Source organism: Ictalurus furcatus, chromosome 13 (assembly GCF_023375685.1).
Source record: "Ictalurus furcatus strain D&B chromosome 13, Billie_1.0, whole genome shotgun sequence".
NCBI classification, from domain to species: domain Eukaryota; kingdom Metazoa; phylum Chordata; class Actinopteri; order Siluriformes; family Ictaluridae; genus Ictalurus; species Ictalurus furcatus.
In genome coordinates this window covers 16050558-16076451 of record NC_071267.1, presented here as the reverse complement: position 1 = coordinate 16076451, position 25894 = coordinate 16050558, and the positions used below count along the sequence as shown (strand labels likewise).

Below are 25894 nucleotides of genomic sequence, written 5' to 3'. Positions count from 1 at the left end.
AAGAGTGAGACAGAGTGCTAAAATTAGTTTATTTGGTCCCAAAAATACCAAAGACAGCATCCGGAACAAGATTTCCTATTTGGTGATGGCATATTAAAATAGATCATGAACATGAATCTGGACATGAACTAGTATACTACAACACACCAACAGAGTTACAACTACTTACCTAATACACCACTGGAGTCAATGGGATACTCAAGGATAGAGGTGGCAGGGGCCAGAGTATAGGGATACTCGTATGGGGTGTAGATAATACCCGACTCGGGGGTCTGGGGCATCAGTGTAGCAGTGGGGTGAGGGGTGCCAGCAGGCATTAGAGCAGAGGTCTGGATCTGTCGGATTAGAGGCATGAGGGTGGGACCAGTAGGCGCAGGAGTACGCAGGGCTGCAGTGGGCATCACTGGGGATGGGCCGGTGATGAGGCGTGGAGCCTGGGCAGCCAAAGAGAAAGCCAAGGCTGCTACAAAGGAAAAGATGAGATACACAGATACAAGAAAAAACACGGACAGGGAGATGTCAAAGAAAGGGAGGCAAATAATAATAAAATTAACTGCTTACCGTGTCTTATCTTGTTGAAAACAAAGCTGTTAGTGAAACTACCGATCTATGCACATACTACACAACCGTACTAGTAAATATTGCGTATCTAGAATGGACAGGAGGAAAGAGAGACAGAGAACTGACACTAATCTGGGCAGGTGCACAGATTTTTTTAAATGGGAGCCCTTACGTGATTTGATATTGGCATCTCGGTATGTGCCATTGAGAATTGCCAGCTCCATCAGCTGCATCTTTTTCAAGTTGTCTTCACCTTCAGCCTGTCAACACACACACACACACGAAATGCACTTCAACTGAAATATTATACATAGAAATGTTATTTTTAAATTGTCATGGTTTCGTGTTTTCTACAAAAGAACCAATTGAGGAGACTGTTTATCAAAATCTTTCAATAGAGACTATTTAAACACCATTTTATTTCTGTTTCATCTGTATGGTGAACTAGTGCTGGGTTTCAGAAGTGCTAGCCTAGTACTGTGTATACAAGCTAGGGTTTCCTACTTGCTAACAAATCGAGTGCGAGTTGCTTCAACGCTGTCCAAACAAACCAGTCAAAATGAACATGCAGAGCACAGAGGTTAAAGATACAGCTCATGCTTCTTTCAACAGCTTGGAATCAGCACCTCAGCTTCTCACGTTTTCTCCATCTCCTGTTCCATCTGCTTCTGCCACTTCACTGTATACCTCTTTTACTGTCTACTTCCCTTCTGCTGTCTACTTTTTCCATATTTCTGCAGTTTACTCATTCTGGTCGTTCCACTCATGCTCTCTGTACAGTCCAAATTCTCACGGTCTCTAAAGTGATAGCCAATGGTTCTTCAAATTATCTTCACACATATTACCATTTTTCTATTACTCTATGTCCCTCATCTCAGTTAAAACTATCTACCAAAACTGACACTTTACTATATTTTTGAAACTTGTTATTTCAAATACAAAATTTGCTATCTGAAATTTGTAGTTAGTAGTACTGTTGTACTGTTAGTAGTTTGACTTCAGTTATACAAAGAACTGACTCTGCTTGCAACTGCAACTCAGACGAGCTGTGATTCTGGTATTTTTAATGATCTGCTCAACATAGGTTCAGGTCAGGTCAGAGTAAAGCAGGCCACAGAATGATCTAAACTATGTCAGCAAGCACAATGGAAAAGAAAAGCTGATCCATTCAGAGTAGGATCAGAGTGTGTGTGTGTCCTTTGCTTAGAATGCTGATGTCTGCCTACCAAATGGCCTCAGAGCGTGATATGGGTCAGTATGGGCATGGCTGCGCAGTGATCAGTGTGCTATCAATGAAACTTTCCAAACCAGTGTAACGGTTAATGTATGTATGACAGTGAGCTCAATGGTATAATAATACCTCACTTAAAAATACAAACTGAACCTTTAAGCAAATGTCTTTCAAAGACTGCTGGAGTGTGGTGTGGTCACACACTGACACACCATAAAAATAGATAGCTGGATATTTTTAGTAGTCTGGTTGAATCCACTCCTATCCTGTTAGTCTGGGTGGAGGCGGTGGAAGTGGAAGCGTATTGTTAAACAGGACACCGTATGCTTGGTTGTGTGCACACATGCGTATGTATGTACAGTTTTTTTCCCCCATGCAAAAGAGTGTCTCAGTTTAAAGGGTTAAAACATTAGTAGCACTATGTTCAAACAGAAAAGCTCAATATAAATTATAATCCATGTACACTTCCTTTCCTTTGAGAAGCAAGAAAGGATTACCAAAATTACCCCAGCAGATGGAGGTTAAATGTGATTGTGTGAATGTTATGTGTTATAGATATTGAATTGGCAGTTGGCTATTTTACCATCAACTGGAAAGTAATATACCACTTTTTGTTTCGGATTTATTACACTACAATTACTATACTACATTACTATAACATAGTACCATTCTCAAATATACTGATCACAAAAACTAGTGATGCACCAAAAGGGAAATTCTGGGCCAAAACCAAAAATTCAGGATGCACTTAGTTTTTTTGTATAATTGTGTTATTATTAGATTTTTTTTTATTCATTTCATGAATTTAATTAAGCTGAATTAAAAAACCACAAAGCAATAAAATTATCACATTTTTATTGAAATTAACATATCAAAACAAAAACAATATTAAAATATATTATTCTTGAATTATTATTGACATTTCGGTGCATCCCTAACAAAAACCACTGTTTAAACATTTTACTGCAAAATGACTTGTATGAGCTTACATGATTGATTATCATCAGTGCCTCCTGATGTCAACACTGCTGAAATTTAGAACGAACGTTCCCTCCATTCACAACTATGAACCACCAAAAGGGCACAACTGTCAATCATGGATCACTGGAGTCCAATGACAATTACCATGGCAGCACAATGAGCCACACATTCCACATCACCCCTGAAGCTGGAGGTCCACTTCCAGTCAGAAATAAAACCTTACCTTCTTCAGCATTCTCTTTATCTCCTACAATGAAGTCTTGTTTTTCTGTGTAATATTTTACGGACCATTTGATGTGCTAGAAAGTGGAATTTACATTGAATCACAGTTCAGCACACATTTTCTTTTCCCTTTAAATTTCACAGGCATCTCCAGCTAACCTGCCATCTCTTACAGCTTTATCATCATTCAGCTCTACACCTGATGGCTACACAGAGCCTTCTGGTGGCCCCAATGGGCACACAGAGTCCCGACCCCTCGTCTCTCGTTAAATTTTTAAGCAGTCAATTAAGCCCATTAAATCTGTCCACACTGCTCACCTTTGAACATTAGAATCAAGTGTGTGTGCTTTTCACTTCAGTGCCAGTCTTTCTGTTTTCTGTACCACACTCTCTTTTTTCCTGTAAGGACTCAGTACAGCTAGCATGGAAATGGCAGTCATGCTGAGCGCAGCTATTTAGATTGAATTTGCTCCCACTGAGCAAATACATTCATCAGTGCTTATGTAGCACTTCTTTTAACTGAAACCCACAAGTCTTGTTTGTTGAACCAAATCAATGTGTTTTTGCCACTTTGACATTTTTCTTTAACTTGGTGTTCTGATAAATACATGCAGCGTAAAGGGGGAAAAAGGTAAGAGTGCAAACACGTGACTCACTGCAGGCACAAGTAGCTTCTTAACTTCCTCCACAGCTCTCTTGAGTTTTATCTCAGCACGGTTCTGTGAGTCTTCAACTGTAATGAGCACATGCAGGTCCTCGTTCAGATGCTCCCAGTTGGGCTTTCCACGGTTCTGCTCCTCCTGTACAGATTAATGGATGGGAGAGCATATCTGTGGTTACCATCTGAATCAGATGTACATAACTATGCCGGATGTAGAATTAATTTTTTTCAGATAAAAACATTTTTAATACTTGAGTACTTATGTCCAGCTGTACCACTGTGCCAGCCCCAGCTGCCCCGCCCAAACAAATGCTCACATTTGTTTACCCTGATATTGGTTGTGACAGAGCATGTCTAAAGTGATTTACACCATAGCACTGATGAATTCTTGATTCCGATTGGTCAGAAGGTATTGATTATTTATATTTATATTATATTATATTTCTATAACAGCATGGCTCGGAAAGCAGTGCTGATTACAAGGTAAATGATTCATTTATGCACTTGTGATAATACTTTATTGTTTCTATAGTAACAGTTAATTCACATAAAACACTAATAAATAGAATTAAAAAAAAAACATGTTGCTATTTGACAAAGAAAAATACATAATTGTTGATATGATGAAGTTTCTGCAAGGAAATGTTTGTTTCACATTCATGGAAGGACTTTGTAACAGTCAGCAAGTTTTCCACCACAGGAGAGTGTCCAGGACAGTCCTCTCAGCAACATGACGGGCTGCCTTTTTTTTTTTTTTTTTTGCTTTTTCTGTATTATTAAAAAGAGGATGGTGGGGTAACTGTTTATGGCTACTATAACCTAGAACAACTAACGTGTTTCACACGAGTTAAATGCAACCATAATCTGAGTATGAGTGTGCTGTTTTTAAAAAAAAAAATTAATTACAAAAACTGTAATCACTGGCAAAGTGCTGTGTTATGAGAATAATAAAACACTTCGGGACATGCTGTTATAAGAAAATAATCAACTTCAGCATATTGCTTTGGGAAAATGTGTTTTCTCCAGCTGGGTTATCATCACTCTGACTTTTACAACAAAGAGCTTGGATGAACAGCACAATCATTTACAATAAACACTCACGTGCCTTTCATCGGAGTATAGTATGACATGCTGAAGAGAAGCGGTTTTAGGATGTGGAACAAAATCAGAAATGCAAAATCACAGAAGGAGGCACTGTATTTACTAATTACTGGCTGCCTACTCACAAAGGAGCAATTACTTGATCAAATATACTGTATACACTCAGTAACAAAATATGTTTTAATGCTCCCGGGAGCTAGTTACATGCTAAAAGTGCTTCTCTGAAGTGTAGAAAGAGAACTATATTGGGTGATGTCAAAACAAATCTGTGCCATGAGGTCATGCGTTTGGCCTATTTGTTCATGCTTGCATTTCAGAAATGGTCGACATGCCTAGGGGTTGCATTATTTACACCTTCAAGCAAGTAGTAGTAAATCACCCTGTTTATATAGCAAGTCAGGATGTGACCTGTTGATCATTTTACCATCACTCTGATCCAGAACCACATTATAAGATTTAAATAACTGTATAAGACCATACATATACTCTTAATTATGACATCAATCACGTAGTATTATTTTAACTTTGGACATCTGCAGAACCAGACAGCACAAACTGACAGGTTTTTAGTCACACTTACTGCTATCCATTAAAAACATTTCACATAATAGGAAATCAGGCTGTTCTTTCATTTGCGAACAAAAACACACTGGCTCAAAGTGATATCTATAAAGCATGGGAATATTTCATGCCCTCCTATGCGTGTTTCACAGGGATCATGATTGTAAATCTAATTTGGGTAGAAGTAAGAGAATACAGAGGGGGAAATAAGTATTAAACGCGTAAATTGTTTTTCAGTAAATATATTTCCAATGAGGTTAGTCACAGGAAATTTTCACCAGACATCAGTATTAACTCAAGAAATTCTCAAATATAAAGAATTCACAACATTAAAGTCCATAAATAAAGTTATGTGTAATAAAGCGGAATGACACAGGAACAAAGTATTGAACACGCTAAGAAAAAGCAGTTCTCCAAGCCAAGGTAAGGCAAGGAACCATCTGAAATCCGTAAGTAGTTAGAAAGTAATCATATCTCCTAACTGTGCAAATTAATAGCAGCTGGGTTAATAAATTGATGGTCTAAAAAAAAGGCTTTTCGTTACCAAGGTGTCACACAAGAAACATCTCATGATGGGTAAAAGCACGGAACTCTCCCAAGACCTTCACAACCTTATTGATGGAAAACATATTGATGGAATCGGATACAGACATATCTCAACACTTCTGAATCTTCCAGTAAGCACCATTGGGGCCATAATCCACAAGTGGAAGCAACATCACTACTTCAATAACCGGCCACGCACAGGAGCTCCTTGCAAGATTTCTGACCGGGGAGTCAGAAGAATAGTCAGAAGAGTAGCCCAAGAGCCAAGGACCACTCGGAAAGAGCTCCAGAAACACTTGGAGGCAACAGGTGCCATCGTCACAGAGAAAACAATAGGCGATGCACTCCACTGCTCACGCTCACCCCGCAAGACTCCATTACTAAAGGAAAGGTATGTCGAAGCTCGTTTAAAGTTTGCTACAACTCATTTGGACAAGCCTATGAAATACTGGGAGAGTGTAGTCTGGTCAGTTTTTGACTGTCATACTACACACCATGTTTGGAGAAGAAAAGGCACTGCACATCACCCTTAAAACACTACACCAACAGTGAAGTTTGGAGGTGGAAGCATCATGGTGTGAGCTGTTCATCGCATGGTACTGGCAGACTTCATATAATTGAAGGAACGATGAATGAAGCCCTTTACGGGGAGATTCTTGAGAAGAATCTGCTGCCATCCACCAGGATGATGAAGATGAGACATAGGCGGACCTTCCAGCAGGACACCGATCCAAAGCATACAGCAAAGGAAACTCTCAATTGGTTTCAGAGGAAAAAAATCAAAGTGTTAGAATGGCCCAATCAATCACCTGACTTGAATCCAATTGAATAAGATTTAAAGACAATATGTTTAGAAGAATGGGACAAAATCCCACCTGAATACTGCGGCCGATTAATTTCTTCACACAGGAAGTGTCTTTACAAACAAAGGCTTCTCCACCAAGTATTAAATAAATTTGAGTTAGCGTGTTCAATAATTTTTTCCTGTGTCATTCCACTTTATTACATATGACTTCATTTATGGAATATAATGTTTGGATTTCTTTATATGTGTATATTTTTTGAGTTAATACTGATGTCTGGTGAAAATTTCATGTGAATAGCCTCATTGGAAATATATTTACTGAAAAAAATGTTGATGCATTCAATACTTATTTCCCCCACTGTACATGGATCCAGATGGCATCTCTGTTTGAAGCCTGGCGTGTTTAGTCCTGGCTGCTTTTTTTTAAACCCCCTTCACCAATATCTTTTCTCGGTTTCCTTTATTTATATAATAATTTCCTCTGTTGCAATGTCAACCACCTCTGTAATTACAAAATTATGACTTAAATGTATTAGAAACACAGTGATATTGTAATATTCATATATGCAGGAGCACTGTTCATTGAGATGATTATTTTCGCAGCATTCAGGGCCTTTATCAGAAAAAAGCTCATTGGTGACTACTGTTAGAAAATGGAAATGGAAACCTCGGAGAAGCAGAGTTTAATTGCAGTGTTGAAATCCTTTTAAAATAATTTTTCAGACATGCAGCAGCATCGGAAGCTCCAAGTAGAAACCTGTACAAACACATTTTCATCGTGTCCAATTAAATGCCCTCTATTATCATGCGTCTGACGAGAGCACTTGCGAAATTTGTGATGGTGCAGCTCTGAGAAAAATGGCAGCATGCCTAATGGATGAATCCTATGGGATTCATTGAATTTCATTCATTCCCCCATCACTCTGAATTACCATGGCACAGTATCTCATCTGCCATATATTTAGTGTTGTTCGGCTACCAGTTATCATTCTACAACCACAGGCAGGTACATTTGAGCTGCTACTAGACTGTCATATTCCTTCACTCCAAAATCAAGTATGTGGCAGATATATACATTTCAGACTTCATCATCATACACCAAATCTTACTTTAAATGTACAGTTATTCATTAGACTTTATTACAATACAACTGTCTTTAAGACAATAATTTGATTTGCTCTTAAAATTGGCGTGTAATTAAAATTGGATGTGACAGTGATTTCAAACTGACTGCTAATGTAAAAACATGGACTAAATGGTTTTGTCACAGACATATTGAAAAAGTGAAGCCATCACCTTTGCTCAGCTCTAAAAAGCAAAATGCTCCCCCCTCTCAAATCTCTTACTCTAATAGCACTAATTTTCATTTTAATGCAAGTCATTTTTCCACCATGTCAGGCACCCTGGGAGGCAAACAAAAAGTCTGGGGGGTTTTTTTGGTTCCATAGTCGTGTAGGACAAAAAGATGAAACTGCATTTGACATGCATTAGCCATGCATATGCACAAATCCTATATCTACAGGCATAAGCATCCACATGACATTGTAAATCTATTGCAAATAATAAAATATCTTCTGAATAGCAAAAAGGAAAAAGAAAAGAAAAAGCTCACCTTCTTCTTGTCTCTCATGGAGCCTTTGCCTCGCACCATTATCTTGCAGCCTGTCTCAGCTTCCAGCTGTTTGGCAGTGAGCCCACGTGGGCCGAGGATTCTCCCCACAAAGTTGAACTGCAAAGACACACCGCAAGAAGAAAATATGCCATTGAATTAAAACGCAGTTGTAGGTCATGCACTTGTTACATATCTCCTGCTGTCAAAATAGTGTACAAACCTGGGCAAAGACCCGTCAATGATCGGCTAAATCATAGTGGCTGAGTGATTCACATGTTGACGGAATGATTTATATGTTATATTTATAATGTACATACCTACATGCATGAGTATTTAACGACACAAATTTGATTTGTGTCGTTACAACCTTTTTTTTTTGTCTCTTATTTGATTATATTGTTAAATCAACTTGGAAAGAAACCACAGGATGTCCTATGACCAGATCTCCAATGTTAAAGACACAAACACACTACTGAACCAACACTGTTTCACAGCTGGAAACTTTGGCAAAGGTCTAATGTGAACTAAATCATGCTTAACATAATTTGATCAAAGAGATCTGGTAAAACTCTGAGGGAATCTGAGGAAAGTTTTGCACCCTGTTGTGAAATGATGAACATCCACAACCCAGTGGGTCTTATGAATGAAGCATTTGCTAAAGATCAGCCACAAATCTGTCCCATCTCTCATCCCGTCACACATATCAATTTTTCACTTTGTTCTTCCAGGCCTAACACAGCACGACAACCATTTAAGACATTTACTTACGATTAATGCTCAGTCATTTAGTTACTATTTCCAACTTTTACTGAGACGTTTTCCTCTGTTTACATCGGTATATATAAAAGCGCTTTTCTGAAAATCATGTAGCAAATGATTTGCTTATAGCGCCTGTGCTTTTGTGCAAGCTGAATATTGCCTTAATGCCTTGATGGGTGTGCTCATTTTAAACCAAACTCATTTTTTAATTAATGAATCTACAAGAAATTGATTTGTCCACAGTGAACCTCTTCATATTAAAATGAATACTCTCTTCCTCAAATAAACGACTCAGTAATGAACACATTTGATCTCAAGATCGTCTGAACTATATTACATTTTGAAGTTGATTTGCATCCACCAGTTCTTGAACCCCATTATAAGTAATATTATACTTAAAAAATTAAAAAGTACAGCTTCAGTTTCATGTGACATTAAATGTACTGAAAAGGAAAAATAATGAGGTACATGTGGAACATAGAGCCACACTAGGGTTGTCACGGTACCAAAATATCAGTAGTCGGTACCAATACCAGTAAAATTCCAAGATACTCTGTATCAATTTCGGTACCAAAACACAAAAACATGCTAATTAAACAACACACTATTTTATTATCTAATTTAAATATCAATGTAAAATGTAATTTTTTAAAATGCCATTCTGTATACTTCAAGTATATCATTATTATTAAAGCTACTAGGAGTTATCCAGGCAAGAGTAGAAATGTTTTTCTGACTGACTGATATTAAAGACATAAACAGTGCTAGCCACACATCTATTATTTTCTAACACATAAATTTCAGATATATTGGTCATCAAAAAGCCTCTCATGTGTAAAATTTGTAAACCCCATCATGTCCTCCCATTTATTTTACCCCAATAAAAGTTAAAGCATTAAATGGTTAATAAGGACTCCTGACCGTATTAGCTTTAAACGCGTGTACGCTAACATTATGTAAGCAAAAACAAGGATGTCTTCTTGCAATAAAACACTCAAATTAAACTATGCTACAGCATTCATAATGCAACTGCTACCATCATTTTAAACTCACATGCTTGAACTGCTTGAATAAATACTGCGGTTAAGCAGCCGCTCTTCCTGAAAGCACGGTTAATCTATCCGCACATAAATTTTATTGGCGCAGGTTTTACACACTTAGCGATAATAGCACCGAAAGCGGAAAACGAGAGAGAAACACATGTATTTCGCCTACTATATAGTAGGTAAGTATGCGGTTTCGGACACAGCCATGGTAACCGGGGGAGCTGCTGCTGCTTTGGCTCTTGTTGCACAGTGCACCCATGAAAAGTTCCCGACTGACTACCTGTCAGGCAGCACGTCAGTACCGGGTTGACCCGGTACTACCGATACTTATGAAAATCTGGTACCGTCAACTTTTTTTCCTTTTTAGTACCGACTTGGTACCGAAGTACCGGTACTTTTGACAACCCTAGAGCAGACATATACACGCAACGCACAAGTTATCTGATAACCTAGTACACGAAAGCCTAGTACATGAAACATGGATGACGCTGCATTACAAAGTATCACGTGGGAAACTGCTTTCAACAACAGACAAAATATAAGGAGTCTCGAGACCTTAAAGAGGAGACCAGGGTCTGCTTAGAGGAAACTTAGAAACCTCAGAAATTCACTCAGAAACCTTAATAAAAATGAATGTAATAAAGTACAAAATATGCACAAAACATGCTGAAAATATGCACATATTACTAACAAAGCTACACTTCACCAGATCTGTGGTATTAATTTGCCAAAAGCAAAATCAGTTCTTCAGTTTGGCCTTTAAGCTTTACAAATGACCCAGCAGAAAAAAGGTCACATATCACTGAGCTAGTAAACTGAGCTGAGAGTTTTGACTGGCATGATAACTGCTGTGAACAGTAGCGCTCGGAGAAGGGATTTGTAACAGGGACTATTCAAAATGTTAATTTCAGCAAATTAAAGCAGTTCGTTTTAATGTCTTAATGTGATTTAATAGGCTGCAACCAATAGTGGCCTGGAATAATATGTTGTGTTTTTTGGCTGGTGGCTACACTGCTCTCTGAGTGTTTAACCTTATCTGTCAGGATGGCAGAGTGATAAGCCAGACAGCTGTCTCTCTCTCAGGGTCACAATGCATTCTCTTCCTTTTAAAGCCCATCTCCTCTGGCCTGATCACAGCTGCTGCGGCCGCTGAGCCTCTGTGCTGTATATTTAGAGCTGAGCTCATCAGACTACCGTGTGGCAAAAGGCTGTTTGTGTCATTGTTGATCACTGTTTTGCACAAGCATCATCTCTCCAGTACATCACAAGGTTAAATTTGCGAGAATAAGAGCACGTGCATAAATCCATGCACACAAACACATGTCCGTGTCCATTTTGTTAGGCTCATAGGACTTACATTATAGAGACTGTAATAGACTGTGCAGCTCAGTGGCCCACATAGTAACATCTCAGCACTTTAGTATGCTTATTACAGTCCTCAGGTGTGACTCAATCACAAACAAATGTGCACTGAGAATATTAATGATGAGCAAAAAAGCAAACACATAATTGAATTTCTCACATCAGGACTTTTTTTCCCCTTGTGCTATTTACCAGTTTTGCTAAATTCATCTGAAGTGCTCAACTTTAAATTAACAACAACAAAGAATCAGACAAATCTCATTACCAGCCAACACAGAGAAAGAGATGAAGAAAGGAAAGGGGAGGGAATGAGAAAGGGAGCGAGAAGAATATTAAGGGAGGGAGAGATTGAGAAATAGGGGGCAGCAGTCTCAAAATCATTCTCAGAGATTACATCACAAAAGTGAGAGAGAAAGTGCAACTGAGCGGAAAAATAATCAGAAGGTGAATGTAAACACCTCTCATCTCTGTCTCTATCATCTCTCCATCATTTCCTTCAAAGCTCTTGTTTGTTTTCTGATTCATGAGCGACAGGTGCTGGGAAGGCAAGAATAACTTTCTAGATCATTCTTCCTAAATGAGGCAGCTCAGAGAGGAGACATAGTCCAGAGCCTTAAATGCCTCTCCACCATCAGCTCTGGGCAGTTTTACAACACGCCCCCTGTGACTGCTGAGGTATTGTGGGAGGCTTGTCAGGGATTATCAGAATGCTGTTAATATTACAGGAGATAAAAGTTGCGCTCTAAACAAGCACAATAACTGATTACATACATCCTAACTGGGCATTTGTGTTTCTTCACTTAACCTACAACAGATGCGGTGTCTACACTGTCCACAAAGTCAATATTTTTACAGCATTTTAAAAAGTTCTCCGTCACTTTACTGACTTCTTTGACAATGTGAGGTTCGATGTCTAATTATGACAGCGCTGAATACATGATCCTTACAAACAAATCCTGGAAAAGCCCCCGTGTGTACACATTAGTCATATTCATCTCATTATAAGCAGATTCACTTATTGTCCAACTCTGATCCATATTTGCAGTATTTGCTTTTAAAAAGATTAGATTTATACTGTGCTAAAATTATATTCCACCCTGATATGAACAGCAAAGAAGAAAGGTTAATGATAACTAAACAACAGATAAGATACATCACTCAGAAGATTTTGCTGGATGTTTCTCATCCAAACTCAATTACCCCCCGACCTCACTATCCCAATTATCAGCTCTTTAAGAAAGCAGACACGAATCACTCAATGTGTTTTCTGTATAATAAATATAACCTGAAATGCCTCTAAATAAATAGCCATTAGTAATAATAAATGTAATGCATGTAAAATGTGGATAATAACTAATTTGATATTTGCTGTATTGTGGTTGAATCATCATCAACTGCAAATACTGGTATATATGGTATTTTTTTCTATACACTTTTCTGACCATGTACAATAGAAAACAAAATACTGAACTCAGAATTAGGCCCATCACAATAATTATGTTAATCAACTTATCGTACGATATATGGACATGACCTCGATATTGCCCGTTGTGTTAACATGCATGTTATTTACATAAGAACATTTTAGCCATTCGCGCTGCTTCTGTCCTCTTGTCTGCTCTAGCTGTCAAATTAAAATTCAAACTTCGAATATTCCCCAAATTTAAGATAGAAATGCACATTCGAAAGCAAATACTGTGCTACACGCAAACATACTGTTGAAAAAAATACATGCAAGATATTAACAATGCACTAACAAGGTTTTCTAGAAAAATAATCCAGTCATAGATAATAATGTCAGGGATTGAGCCTCTTAAACTGCGTGAGCTGAAGCTGAACAGTGAATGAACACCAGTAAACTGTAGCGCTTTACTAGAGGGTTAATGAACTCACCCAAGCGCATCCTATACACCTGAGATTAATCAGACATATACACAACATAAACCTAATATTATAACTTGCTTCTGAACAAAATGACACGAATGCACAAGTGAGCTTCAACTTAAGTAACGCGCTAGAAAGTCACATTGTGAATACGCTCTTTCCATAACAACGCACTAAAACACGGACAATGAGTAACTAAAGCATAAAGAATTCACAGTATTGTATTACAATGTCTGAATATTCCTAAGAATTAAAAGTTCATTGCTCTTTGAAAGGGTATACTTGCATTATTATATTATATCATCATTATATCAGTGGCATAAAAAGGTCTTAAAGTGACAATAATATTGTCTATTGTAATTATTTCTAGGACAATATATCATACAGCAAATGTAGCTTTCATGACAGGCCTAGTCAGAATAAGACAAATTCTGACTAGAATTTCCTTTGTGCTGCACTAATGCTATGTTCAGACAGACAGCTCAAATCTCATTTTTTGGAATATTCAATCTCAGTGATGGCTGTGATATAAAACATGAGCTGTATAGGTTGTTTAGAATAAATTTGAGTATTTTCATATTTATGCTTTCAAGTACAAAAAAGAATTTCTACTGTTAAAATCACCCAACTGCCTAACTTTTTTTTTTTTTAAAACAACCAATACATGACTACAGTCTAAACAGACAAAGCAGATGTAGTTCCTTGTAAATAAATCAGATTATCCTGCTATTTCAGCATAGCCTAACTATTTTGAACGAAATAATGAAAAACTTATTTTGTTTGTTTTAACTAGCTGGAGAAATTTAATTTGTTACTTCAGCTGAAGAATTATGTTATTTCTCTAAATAAGGAGGTGTGGATTGAGGTAATTAAAGATCTTGCCATCCTCCAACTTCACACTCATTAATAATCAGCACAGGGTTTCTACTTGAAGTTAAATTTTCCATGACTCCTCAGCAAATACATTTTTGTTTCATTAAATTTCTTTCTATTTCAGACTCTTTAAACCAAGTCTCAATTTCACAATGCTCCATGGACAAAACACCTAATTGGTTATTACATAAGTAATGAGTAATAAACACTTATATAACAAGCAATGCTTATATATATATATATATATATATATATATATATATATATATATATATATATATATATATATATATATATATATATACACACACACACATATACACACACACACATATATATCACACACACACACTGTCAAACTGCCACTCAGGGAAACCTCTATACCACAACCCATAGAATTCCCGCCATTAACAAACTCACAATAGGAGCCTCATCAACACTCACAGCAAAATGTTTATTTTAACTAACATTAATTAATAAATCTCATTTCCACTGGTATATTGTGATTTGAATATAACAATTATGACTTTTTCAAGGTATTCAAGGTAATACAGCTACAAAGCACAATAATAGTAAAAAAATAAATAATCAAGCACAATAATTTTGCTGGCTATTTGCATTTTGTGTCTTCTGAGCCCATATTATTTCAAATAAAGAAATCTTTTAATAATGTTTGCAGTCTTATTAATCTTATTATGTTTTAAAGTCTAAATATAAACAGAATTAGAGTCAAATTATTACATAAACCTCAGTATGCAACCAAACAGACAGTTCAACCAATAATGGCAAGCTTGATATTAATATGCCAGTGTAGTTAATATTACTATTAAAATATGATTAACTGTATAGTCCTATCAGGTCAACCTTATCTTTCCTGACTTATATAGTCCGTGGGAATCCTGTGACCAGTAGCAGGCATAACAAAATCTTAAATTAAACTGAAATTTGAAGTTGTATAAAGGTATAAAGGATGACTAAATAGGGATTGTGTCAATATTACAAGCAACAATCTGTTTGAAGACCTTAAGGATAAAGAGAATAACTGTAAGGATAAGCAACGGTATCCCACTTACGTCTGGATATTCTTTTACAGGCACATAAAGTTTCTCCTGGAGCTGTGCAGATGGCCCCACGGCGTCTGGGAGCTCCGATGTCCTTTTGTCTGTACTACTGTTCAGTGTGTCATTGTACATGTCCTTCCGTACCCGGCCAATCTCTGCCAAATAGAGCCATAAAAACACATAATTACACAATAGCACTGAGAGGAATGCACTTTTAGGAAAGAAAGAGAGAACATAGAACACAAGTGATTTTAGCACAACTCAGAACTTCAGGTAAAAGATAACTTGGCTAAATCGCTTCAAGACCCCAAATCTCTCTTTGCGTTCCAAATAGACCAGGCTTCCTCTCTGAGTGCAAAGGCAAACCCTAGGCCTAAATGCCTCCTGCTAAATGGAAACACAGGGATAGCGATCAAAAATGTCTGTCTGTGATGATAATATTCATTCTTTCTGATAAAACTGACCATTAAGAAGGTATCACGAAAACTTAGCTAATCCAAATTCTTTTAATACATTTTAATTTCACAATCACACTGCATGAACACAACTCCCAGAAGGCAATGAGCAAAACCAGTCATGCACATCAAAACTATCTTAAGTATTCACAAATAATTAATCACACAACAAATATGCAATTCTGAGGAGACCAGACAAACATATTATTATTAACAAAAGCTCTTTGTAGAGTATTGGATGAAAGAGACTCCTTGTAAGAATGGATTTTTGATGAGGTACAATAATGTCTGAAATGGCTACATCAAAGTCCACACCAGACTTGCCGATTGCTGTAATCTTAATATAACCCTGAGACGAGACAGGCATTGCCCAAGGGGCTCCCATAAGATTCTCTCAGCTGGAGTAAATCTGAGGCCTAAGCAAGCTTAAACAACTGGCTGTGGTGCAGTATGATATATAACATGCAGTGCCCTCCATTAATATTGGCACCCTTGGTAAATATGAGCAAAGAAGGCTGTGAAACTTTGTCTTTATTGTTTAACCTTTTGATCTTTTGTTAAAAAATTTTTTAAAAAATAATAATAATCACAAAAATACTCTGCTCTCATGGATATCAAAGAATTGTAAAAAAAAATACAGGTTAATCCAAAAACAATATATTTGTTAAATATAAGTGTGCAACAATTATTGGCACCGTTTTATTCAATACTTTGTGCTACCTTCCTTTGCCAAGATAACAGCTCTGAGGCTTCTCCTATAATGCCTGATGAGGTTGGAGAATACATGGCAAGGGATCTGAGAACATTCCTCCATACAGAATCTCTCCAGATCCTTCAAACGCTGGTGGACTCTCCTCTTCAGTTCACCCCACAGGTTTTCTATGGGTTTCAAGTCAGGGGACTAGGATGGCCATTGCAGGACCTTGATTTTGTGTTCAGTAAACCATTTTTTGTGTTGATTTTGATGTATGTTTTGGATCATTGTCCTGCTGGAAGATGCAACCACAGCCCATTTTAAGCTTTCTGGCAGAGGTAGTCAGGTTTTCATTTAATATCTATTGATATTTGATAGAGTCCATGATGCCATGTATCCTAACAAAATGTCCAGGTCCTCTGGCAGAAAAACAGCTCCAAAACATTAAAGAGCCACCACCATATTTAACCGTGGGCATGAGGTACTTTTCCATATGGCTACCTCTCTGTGTGTGCCAAAACCACCAAAGCTTTTTGGGTTTATTGCCAAAAAGCTCTATTTCGGTTTCATCTGACCATAGAACCCGATCCCATTTGAAGTTCCAGTAGTGTCTGGCAAACTGAAGACGCTTGAGTTTGTTTTTGGATGAGAATATAGGCTTTTGTCTTGAAATCCTTCCAAACAACTTGTGCTGATGTAGGTGACTTTGGATTGTAGTTTTGAAGACTTTCTGACCCCGAGACACAACTAACTTCTGCAGTTCTCCAGCTGTGATCCTTGGAGATTTTTGGCCACTCAAACCATCCTCTTCACAGTGTGTTGATACAATGTAGACACACGTCCAATTCCAGGTTGATTCAGAACATTTCCAGTTGACTGGAACTTCTTAATTATTGCCCTGATGGTGGGCATTTTCAATGTTTGTGCTAATTTCTTACAGCCACTTCCCATTTTGTGAAGCTCATCACAGCTATATTCCTTGGTCTTACCCATTGTTATGAATGATTAAGAGAATTTGGCCTATGTGTTACCTCATATTTATTCCCCTGTGAAACAGGAAGTCATGGTTGAACAATTTCCTGTTCCTAGTCACCAGGAGTACTAAAAAAATTTTCAATACCAATGGGAATATACTTCAAATATACTTTTCTCATATGAATTCATAGGGGTGCCAATAATTGTTGCACACCTCTATTTAACAAAGTTTTTTTTATATAAACCTGTGTTGTGTTTGCAATTATTTGATATCCATGAATGAAGTATTTTTGTGAATTTTTTAAACAAAAGATCAAAAGGTTAAACAATAAAGACAATTTTTCACAGCCTTCTTTGCTCATATTTACCAAGGGTGCCAATATTAGTGGAGGTCACTGTAAGCACCTAACTGACCCTGTCTCTCACACAGAAGAGTTGATGGGTCCACAAGCCCAGTGACGAAAATACACATACACACAAATCAGCACATGCCCAAGTACTTCAGTTCATTAGTAGTAATACTGCTATACAGTACAATATTGCCACTGGTTTATGACGTAAGCTATGAAGGAAGGGAACAGAATTTTAAAAAGATAACAAAAGTAACAGGGTAACAAGAAAGGCATTTCAGTAAAAAAAAAAAAAAAAGTTCTAAAAAACGCAAAAGTAAAAAGTGCAGGAGAATTTGTTTTGTGTAAAAGTTGTACAGTTAAATGGTGTTACATGGTGATGGTAAACCTGCAAATGAAGGACTTTGATCTTTTATATTTTTAAGCATATAACTAATGTTTCAATACAAGCACCTTACCACAGTTAGTGACCAGCTTGACTAATGTACAGAAACACAACACCTACACACACTGTGTCACTCTATGACGTGCAAGTGCCCTTATCCTTAAACACCTGGGGTAAAATATAATTGCCACATCCACTTGAGCTATTATTATAGCACCTTCAATGGCACTAAAACCAACCATTACAGACTGTTGATCAGCACTACAAAGCCTCCCTACTGCACACCATCCACTCTACTGTAATCCATCATTTTAGAGCTAAGGGAAAGACGGCAGACAGATCTCAATTACAGTGTGTGTCTGTTTGCTGCCATCCGAGTCCACCAGCGCAATGCTCCATCATGATACAGTGGCTGTGGTATGCTATCATGTACTGACCACATCATTAAGGCATAAGCCATAAGGCATAAATATCACCTCCAAAATCCGGAGTGACTTTCGGTGCTTTAAATATACAGAGTCACTGCTGAACACTTTAATTACTTTAATCTTATAATAAGACATTGTAATTGTGTGTACAAATACATGCTCCCATATTTTGTACTTTTACATTAAATAAGGTTTGGGGTAAATAAGTTGGGGAAACGCATAAGTTTGATCCAATAAATTGAACAGTGTGTGAATGTCATTTGTGCACTACTGAATACCATCCATTATTTAAGGTAGTCTGAAATTAAAATGAAGCACCGACAGCATCTTAAGTATGTACTGTCCATGCAGACACAGGTCATGATTTCGCTTGTAACCATGTAAATATATCAATTAGTTACAATTGTGGACACGGTCAAAGGTGATAGATCAAAGAGCTGAAGAAAAAAGATTTTATACAATAAAATAAAAAAAAAGCTCTAAACTGATTATGTAAGCACTTGTTTATGCTTTATGGAATTGAAAAATATGTTTTAGCTATCCATTATCACAGGCCAAATGACTGGAAGTCAGAGATCTCATCTAGCAAAGAGGTAGACATGATTTAAAGCCAGATGTCAGACAGTTTCCACGGTAGTTTGGAGAAAAAAATTCCACTGCCAGATAGGACTCTCAATCTTCATGACTATGAGGCATTATGGGGAAAGACAAAAGGGTCACTCTGTTTCACACCATCCTACTCTGTGTGCATGGAGAGACAAAGAGAAAGAAAAGAGCAAGGCTGAGAAATTGACAGAGGAATGGAATATATTTACTTTAGAGGACTATATGTAAAAAACAAACTCTTCATGACTATGACCACTAGAAAGATAATTATAAACTGTTGGCATCAAATTCTTGTTATATTGATGCAATTGCCCTCAGAAGCTGTCGCATAAGACTCCATGGCATGGTCCTACCAGACAGGGTGACAGTCCTCAGTGCCATTTTTATGTGAGTACAAACAGCAAAAATCACACTGAGTGTAATATTCTCAATTCTAATTTGGGCCACTCTCGTGTGGTAATCTTGGCTGAAGCTTTAATCTTCTGGAATTGGAAAAGACTGACATTCAAAGCTAAAAACTTGTCATGCTTGTGAGATTTTAATGGTTATGGATAGGTACGCTCAAGTACGGATGTAATAGGTCTTGTGGCTAGCACAAAAAGAACAAAAAGTGCTCACAAAAATAGAAAGCGTGCTAAAGAAAGGTAAAATTTATTACGCAAAGGGTTTGCTCACACATGGATAAAAGAGCAGGCCTCAAACAGGGAAACAATCTGGGTACTTTTTTACTGCCAAGAAAAAGCTTGTTCTTGACTCTGACACTTATGGAGCCACCACACCCACACCAAGAACCAGCCAAAAAACATAATCCTGTTTTTTCACTTCCATCAATGACCAAGATAACACCAACTTATAACATAAAACATGTAGCCGAGATCTTCTTGTAAGAAGAAAATGACTATTCATATAAAACACTATTCGTAATCGGATTTGTAAAAGAATCCAGGATCGCTCATCTGTTTTTATCTTTCTCTTATTTCACCAAGCTGTGCTTTTTGCCATTTCGTGACTTGCATTCACAAGACAAGCATGCTGATAGACAAGCTGCGATCAGCATGTGTGAGCAAGTCATTGTGTCTCTGACCATCGAGAATACCATATGTAATGTGATTGGGAGCATTGGAGATGTAAACAACACTGTGGTGATATATGGCACTGTGGTTGGATGACAGGTATCCCCTTTGCGCTGAGTAGCTATAAGACAGGTAGCCTGGAACAGCAAGCTTCTGGCAGGCATTTAGCAAGATGGCATTTAGTAGGAAAGCTAAATTTACGGAGACAAGCACTGCTATCTTTGTGGAAAAACTGGTATGATGTGATCAAAAGAGACAAGCCTGACAGATTGGTTGATCAGCAGGGCAATCTCATTAAAGAGATCAGTCATGAGGGGGTGATGAATTTTAACAACAGAGATAAGGTTTACAGGACACTGACTAGTTAAAAACTGAATGGTGACATTGGTTCAGTCCAAGAAAACCAGTCTGATTTGAGATCCTATAATAATAGTACAATGTGAGGTTTAACCAGGCTGCTTCTTATTCAATGTAATCTCTACTGCACTGTCCTGATTAAACACATGGTGATTTAATACCAGCACCAATGGTTTCAAAAAGGTAATTCCATCTCCTAGAGTTTGCCTGGAAATCAAAAACACTCAAGGTGGTCAAAAGCTGTTTTCCCCCTACAAGTTTAAGGGGCTGTTTACACGACAACGTAAATTAAAAATGAAAAACTTTTTATGTGGTTTGGCTGTTCGTTTATACGACAACCGCGTGTTGGGGCCTGAAAATGCAAACTTTGAAAACGGATTTCAAAGTGCAAGTTTTTGAAAACGATGCCATTATCGTCTCGCATAGTGTTTCTTTACAAAGTGACATCGCCAACTACTGGCTTGGCATGCATAATACAGTGTTTTTAGTCGTTTTCGCGGATCCGTGTGAATGGGGATCGTTTTGACAACGTTGTCGCCTGTACTCAAACTTTTCAAAAACGCAAAGGAAAAACATTTCCGTTTTTAGAACATCCTGGTCATATAAACGTACCCTTGGAATCATTCATTCATCTTCCGTAAACGTTTTATCCAGGAGAGGGTAATTCTGGATCTGGAGCCAATCCCAGGAACACTAAGAAAATCTCCCTGGAAGGGATGCCAGTTCATCGAACAGCACCATGCAAACAAATATTCACACTTTCATTCACACCTAGGGCCAATTTAGCATAGTCAATCCACATACCTGCCATAATGGGAAACTGGAAAAGTTGGAGGAAACCCAAGCTGACACATGGAGAATATGTAAAATTCCACACTGACAGTAAAGCAAGCTTCAACCTGAACCAGGGACATTGGAGCTGTGAGACTGCAATGCTACCCACAGCAATGGTACCTGCTGTGCCACCATGACGCCCACAGACTTCAGATCTGAGGTAATATTGTTCTTTTGAATGCTTAAGTCACCAGGCAACATCCCAAAAGTGTTCATGTCACACTTGATGTAACTGGTCCTTAAACAACAGGTTACGGCTGCTTAATTACAGCAGTGTCAAGAGCACAGAAGGCTCCCTCTGAACACATATATTTAGTGACGTTTCACTCTGACTGCACCTCCTTCATAGGCTGGTGTGTCCTCATTGTTCTCCACACTCTCCTGCATGTTCATGCCTCTCACTCTGGCTGTGTAACACAGCCTAGCCAGAAAGTAATAGCTTAATGAAATTTAAATCAAAGGGCATTCATGTCACATGTGCTCACCAACAGGTCGAAAAAATGTCTCTCTGAGTAAATGAAGAAGGTCAGTGTAACATTGTCCCACACTTTTTCCTGGAATTCACTCCTACACAGCATTCTGTCGCTCTACCGCTCCAAATGCCACGTTCAATATGTCTAATAGTAACGACATAATACTAGATGAGTTACAGGGTCGGTCACTAACTGTTTGTCTATCCTTTGGGTGGACAGTGGTACACCAGTGAAATGCAAACACCAACTGCAGCATGCTGAAGCAGAAAGGACATGAGGACAACCAAAGGTCAAAACAAAAGAAACAAGCTCACATGTCACTTTGTGTAGGTGACACCATTCAGAAATAAACTCACATGGCTTACAGCTTGAAACAATTGCAATGTACAGTACATTGCTTTCTGTTCACATAAAATCAATGTGAACTAGCCTAGCACTAGGCGCACACTAGCCTACACCTTGAGTGTTGCTTTAGAAGCAACACATATATTTGAAACAGCTAAGACTACCAAAATAATATGGTACATTTATAAACTCACCCAGACACTCTGAACTATAATTAGAGCGCTTCTTTTAGAGTCAAGCAAAGTGCATGAAGGCGATTAAATAAAAACTTATCACAATATATTTGTACAATATTTTTATTTAAAAGTTTATCAGTCTCATGCACTACACATATACGTCTACATTGCTGCACCTTCACCTTTGCACTAAGAGTTACTCAATTACTAGTAAATATGTATATGTGCACAGATCTGTTCTTCTGTGTGTATCTGTATATATCTGTAAATGTATAAATGTTGTAGAAGAGTAATGATTTTTAATCCCGCTATCCGGTTTCACCCAGAAGAGGACAGGTTCCCTTTTGAGTCTGGTTCCTCTCAAAGGTTTCTTACTCATGTCACCTCAGGGAGTTTTGCTTGCCACCGTCATCTCTGGCTTGCTCATTAGGGACCTAAATCTACATCCAGATTTCTATAAATATGCTTTGTGCTATACAAATAAAACTGTATAGTAAATTGTACTGTAAGGTATTGTCTTATATTGTCTTACATTAAGACTTGTTAGAGAGGCGGCATAATAGAATAAAATTGGCATTCCTTGTATGCTGTGACAGCAATCAAGCCTACATATCTAACTGAAACAGCCAAGGAGCAATCATTTATTTTTTGGACCAACATCTCCATTGTTAAACTATAATCAATGGGCTTATATTTAGCAGGAAAAGAATGTGTGCTGGAATTGATGCGTGGACTAAAATCTGAAACTTATAACTAATGTTTCAAGGACAGTTACCAACTGGCGTCAGAGTACGATCAGGTATGATTCCAAATATGTTCAAGTCAACATAATTGGTTATTCAGCAATGTGCTCAGTCATTTCAGATGTTAACTAGCTAGAGCTTGTACAACTATGACTAGGCTCTGGTTGTCTCTAATCTACATACTGAATTATACATTAAATGAGCCATGATTTCAGGCTCGGGTTCAACACGGCTCTGGATCCTTTCCCAGATTTTGTTACTCAATGACTTAATGAAGATAATTTAATAAGCTACATAAAAACAGTGTGTGTTCCTATTAGAGAACTTAATCATAGTCATGCACACAAAACACACAATCTAAAAAACTAAACTAAAATCATGCTGCAAAAGACCTTTTTTTCCCCTCTTTTGTCCTGTAATTCTGTCTAAGTTTTGCAAGCACCCTAAAACAAGACTCCAACATGTGGAAGTGAAAACAGAAACTTAGTAAAGTTATTTCTGACCCACATGGCTTTAAGAGAACTAAACAGTTTAGTAGAGCACAATCTGTGAGCTGATACACATCCAAAGTCACTGTGCATATCAAGCAGCCTGGCTGAATAGCCTCCAACCCTTAGAGCCAATACTGAAGACATAAATCTGCCAAAGTAGCCTTCTCTCCAGGCAAGCATACACAGATACTCTTGTAAATTCAACAGATTCACCAATAAAGTGAGAAGGAACTCAGCCATGGCTAACCAAACTTTGCATACGAAAGACAACTTACCAGTTCTAGTAAATTATAACCTGTTTACTGTATAGAAGCCTAATTAATGATACCGATTAATGTTAAAATGATTCAGCTTTGTGGTACAGAATGTCTAAGTGATCTATTCAAGCTGCAATTTTATTACATGCTCACCGTTAGGCAGTAAGCAAAGCCAACCTTTAAATCATTACATCTCTAAGTGGGGTCCATAAAGCATAGCCAGAGTCCAGGAATTTTTTTTTTCTTCAGGATTTATGTTAATGCATGTCAATGATGTCAGCTTAAATCTAAGAGCCACTGTAATGAAGAAAAACTGGGATGTTTCAAATCAACATTTTATCACAATGTGTTTGGACTGCAATGGCTAATAAGTACATTTGAGGCAGGTTATATGCTGCATTTGCGTAATAAGAGTAATAGTTTAATTGTCTGATTATTTTCATGAAATTATTTAGTTATAGGGCTGATGTGAGGAGGCCCACATGATCCACGCCTCTCATTTGAACTGGCCGGAGCCCCTTGCTGACCGTCGTCGCGCATGCGCACAAGTTGTGTGTTGCCTTCCAAACAGCAACACCGCCCTCGCGCATTCTTCACCTACTTACATCGCTTTGCGTTTTATTTATTTATTTATTTATTTATTTATTTATCATTATGCAACTAATAGGCACAGACCACCCTGCTTTACCTCATTGTTGTTTCTCAAATAGCACTTTTAAAGCAATACTAGCCGAATAAAAAGTTGATTTAGTTCTCCAAGTGGTAAACACAAGGTGTTTCTTAAATAAGAAAATAAAAGTTTAAAGCAGTGCCATATTTGGGGTGTTGCCCCTAGTGATCCGCATCCAGCACGCCGCGTTTCAGATGAAACGTTACTCTCTTTACTGTCATGAGGGGGAAAAAATTGGGCATATTGGCAACTCAGTGCATATTTATTCTCGAAACAAACACAGAAAAGAGGACAACATGGTTTAACAAATATACGAACATGTTTGTATAAGTTTTTACCTTCGTCCAGAAGCCGCTCTAGGTGGTTGAAAATCCCACAAAAGTTAGGCAGGCTGCTCATCAGTTTCTTGTCGTTCATGAGCTGCATGAGATAGTCAGGAGTCGGCTTGGGTTTCTCTTTTGTTTCCATTTCCCCCACCATATTTCAAAACGTCTGCTTTAAATTTCAGTTGGGAAAAACGACAGTTATGAGGAGAAGAACAGACTCCACCGCAGGCTCCTCCACAGGCTCTATCAGTCTGAGACCCCTCTTCTGTCCTCACTTCTCCAGAGAAGTCCCGCTTCGAGCCAGAACACTTTCAAAGTGTCTCGCTTACAAAAATATCTCTTCAACAAACAAATAGATATCTGAAACACGCCGGAAGGAAAAAAAATCGCTGGTGTGCGTGATTTATAAAGGTCAGAAAAGCTCCGCAAACTGTCCGGACTCCCGCATGACCGCTCCGATTTGTTTTGTTTACTCTCAGAGATTGTAACCGTCAGAGTAACGCTATTTCCAGGCCATTCGACCTCTCTGGACCTCCACTTCCTGGCAAGATGATTTGGACTAGCGGTTTATAAGAGCGATCCTGAGAGCTGTGTGAAGTTTCTAGGCTAGGTCTGGAGCTGTGCAAACTCTTCTCCGCTTGCTGTGTCGGTATTCAAGAGACTCTACTACTGCTGCTGCTGCTGCTGCTTTCCTAACGCCCGCGGTCATGTGACCATCCGCGCGCGCAGCCATCAACCAAGCCAGAGAATAGGAGGAGAAATTTTTATACATTCTCTCTCTCTCTCTCTCTCTCTCTCTCTCTCTCTCTCTCTCCTCCGTTGGTCCCCACCAAAATATAAAACCATGCATTCCACCACACACACAGTGATTGTAATATTTTGTAACCAATTGGTGAATAGATGATTAGACACCTGCAGACTGAATCATTTGACCATGCATAAGAAAGTTCTTTTGAATCCACAGTGTTTAATGAAAAACAGCTGCCTTTG

At 38.0% G+C, this 25894-nt stretch overlaps 1 protein-coding gene across 4 annotated transcripts in view; it reads right to left on the bottom strand.

The window, feature by feature from the left end:
- The window catches only part of qki2 (QKI, KH domain containing, RNA binding 2), a 33897-nt gene extending 8265 nt beyond the window's left edge, over window positions 1–25632 (bottom strand). For 3 of the 4 annotated variants that reach the window (XR_008387457.1, XM_053639172.1, XM_053639174.1), the window contains exons 1-6: window positions 24917–25632; window positions 15279–15421; window positions 8282–8398; window positions 3652–3795; window positions 734–821; window positions 170–463 (exon numbers count right to left, since the gene is read on the bottom strand). Coding sequence is in view for 3 of the 4 variants with exons in the window: in XM_053639172.1 (XP_053495147.1) it covers window positions 170–463; window positions 734–821; window positions 3652–3795; window positions 8282–8398; window positions 15279–15421; window positions 24917–25058 (928 nt within the window). In the remaining variant the exon portion in view is untranslated. The remainder of the gene's footprint in view (window positions 1–169; window positions 464–733; window positions 822–3651; window positions 3796–8281; window positions 8399–15278; window positions 15422–24916) is intronic. The other variant, XM_053639173.1, reaches the window with a different exon arrangement.
- Between the last annotated feature and the right edge of the window lie 262 nt (window positions 25633–25894).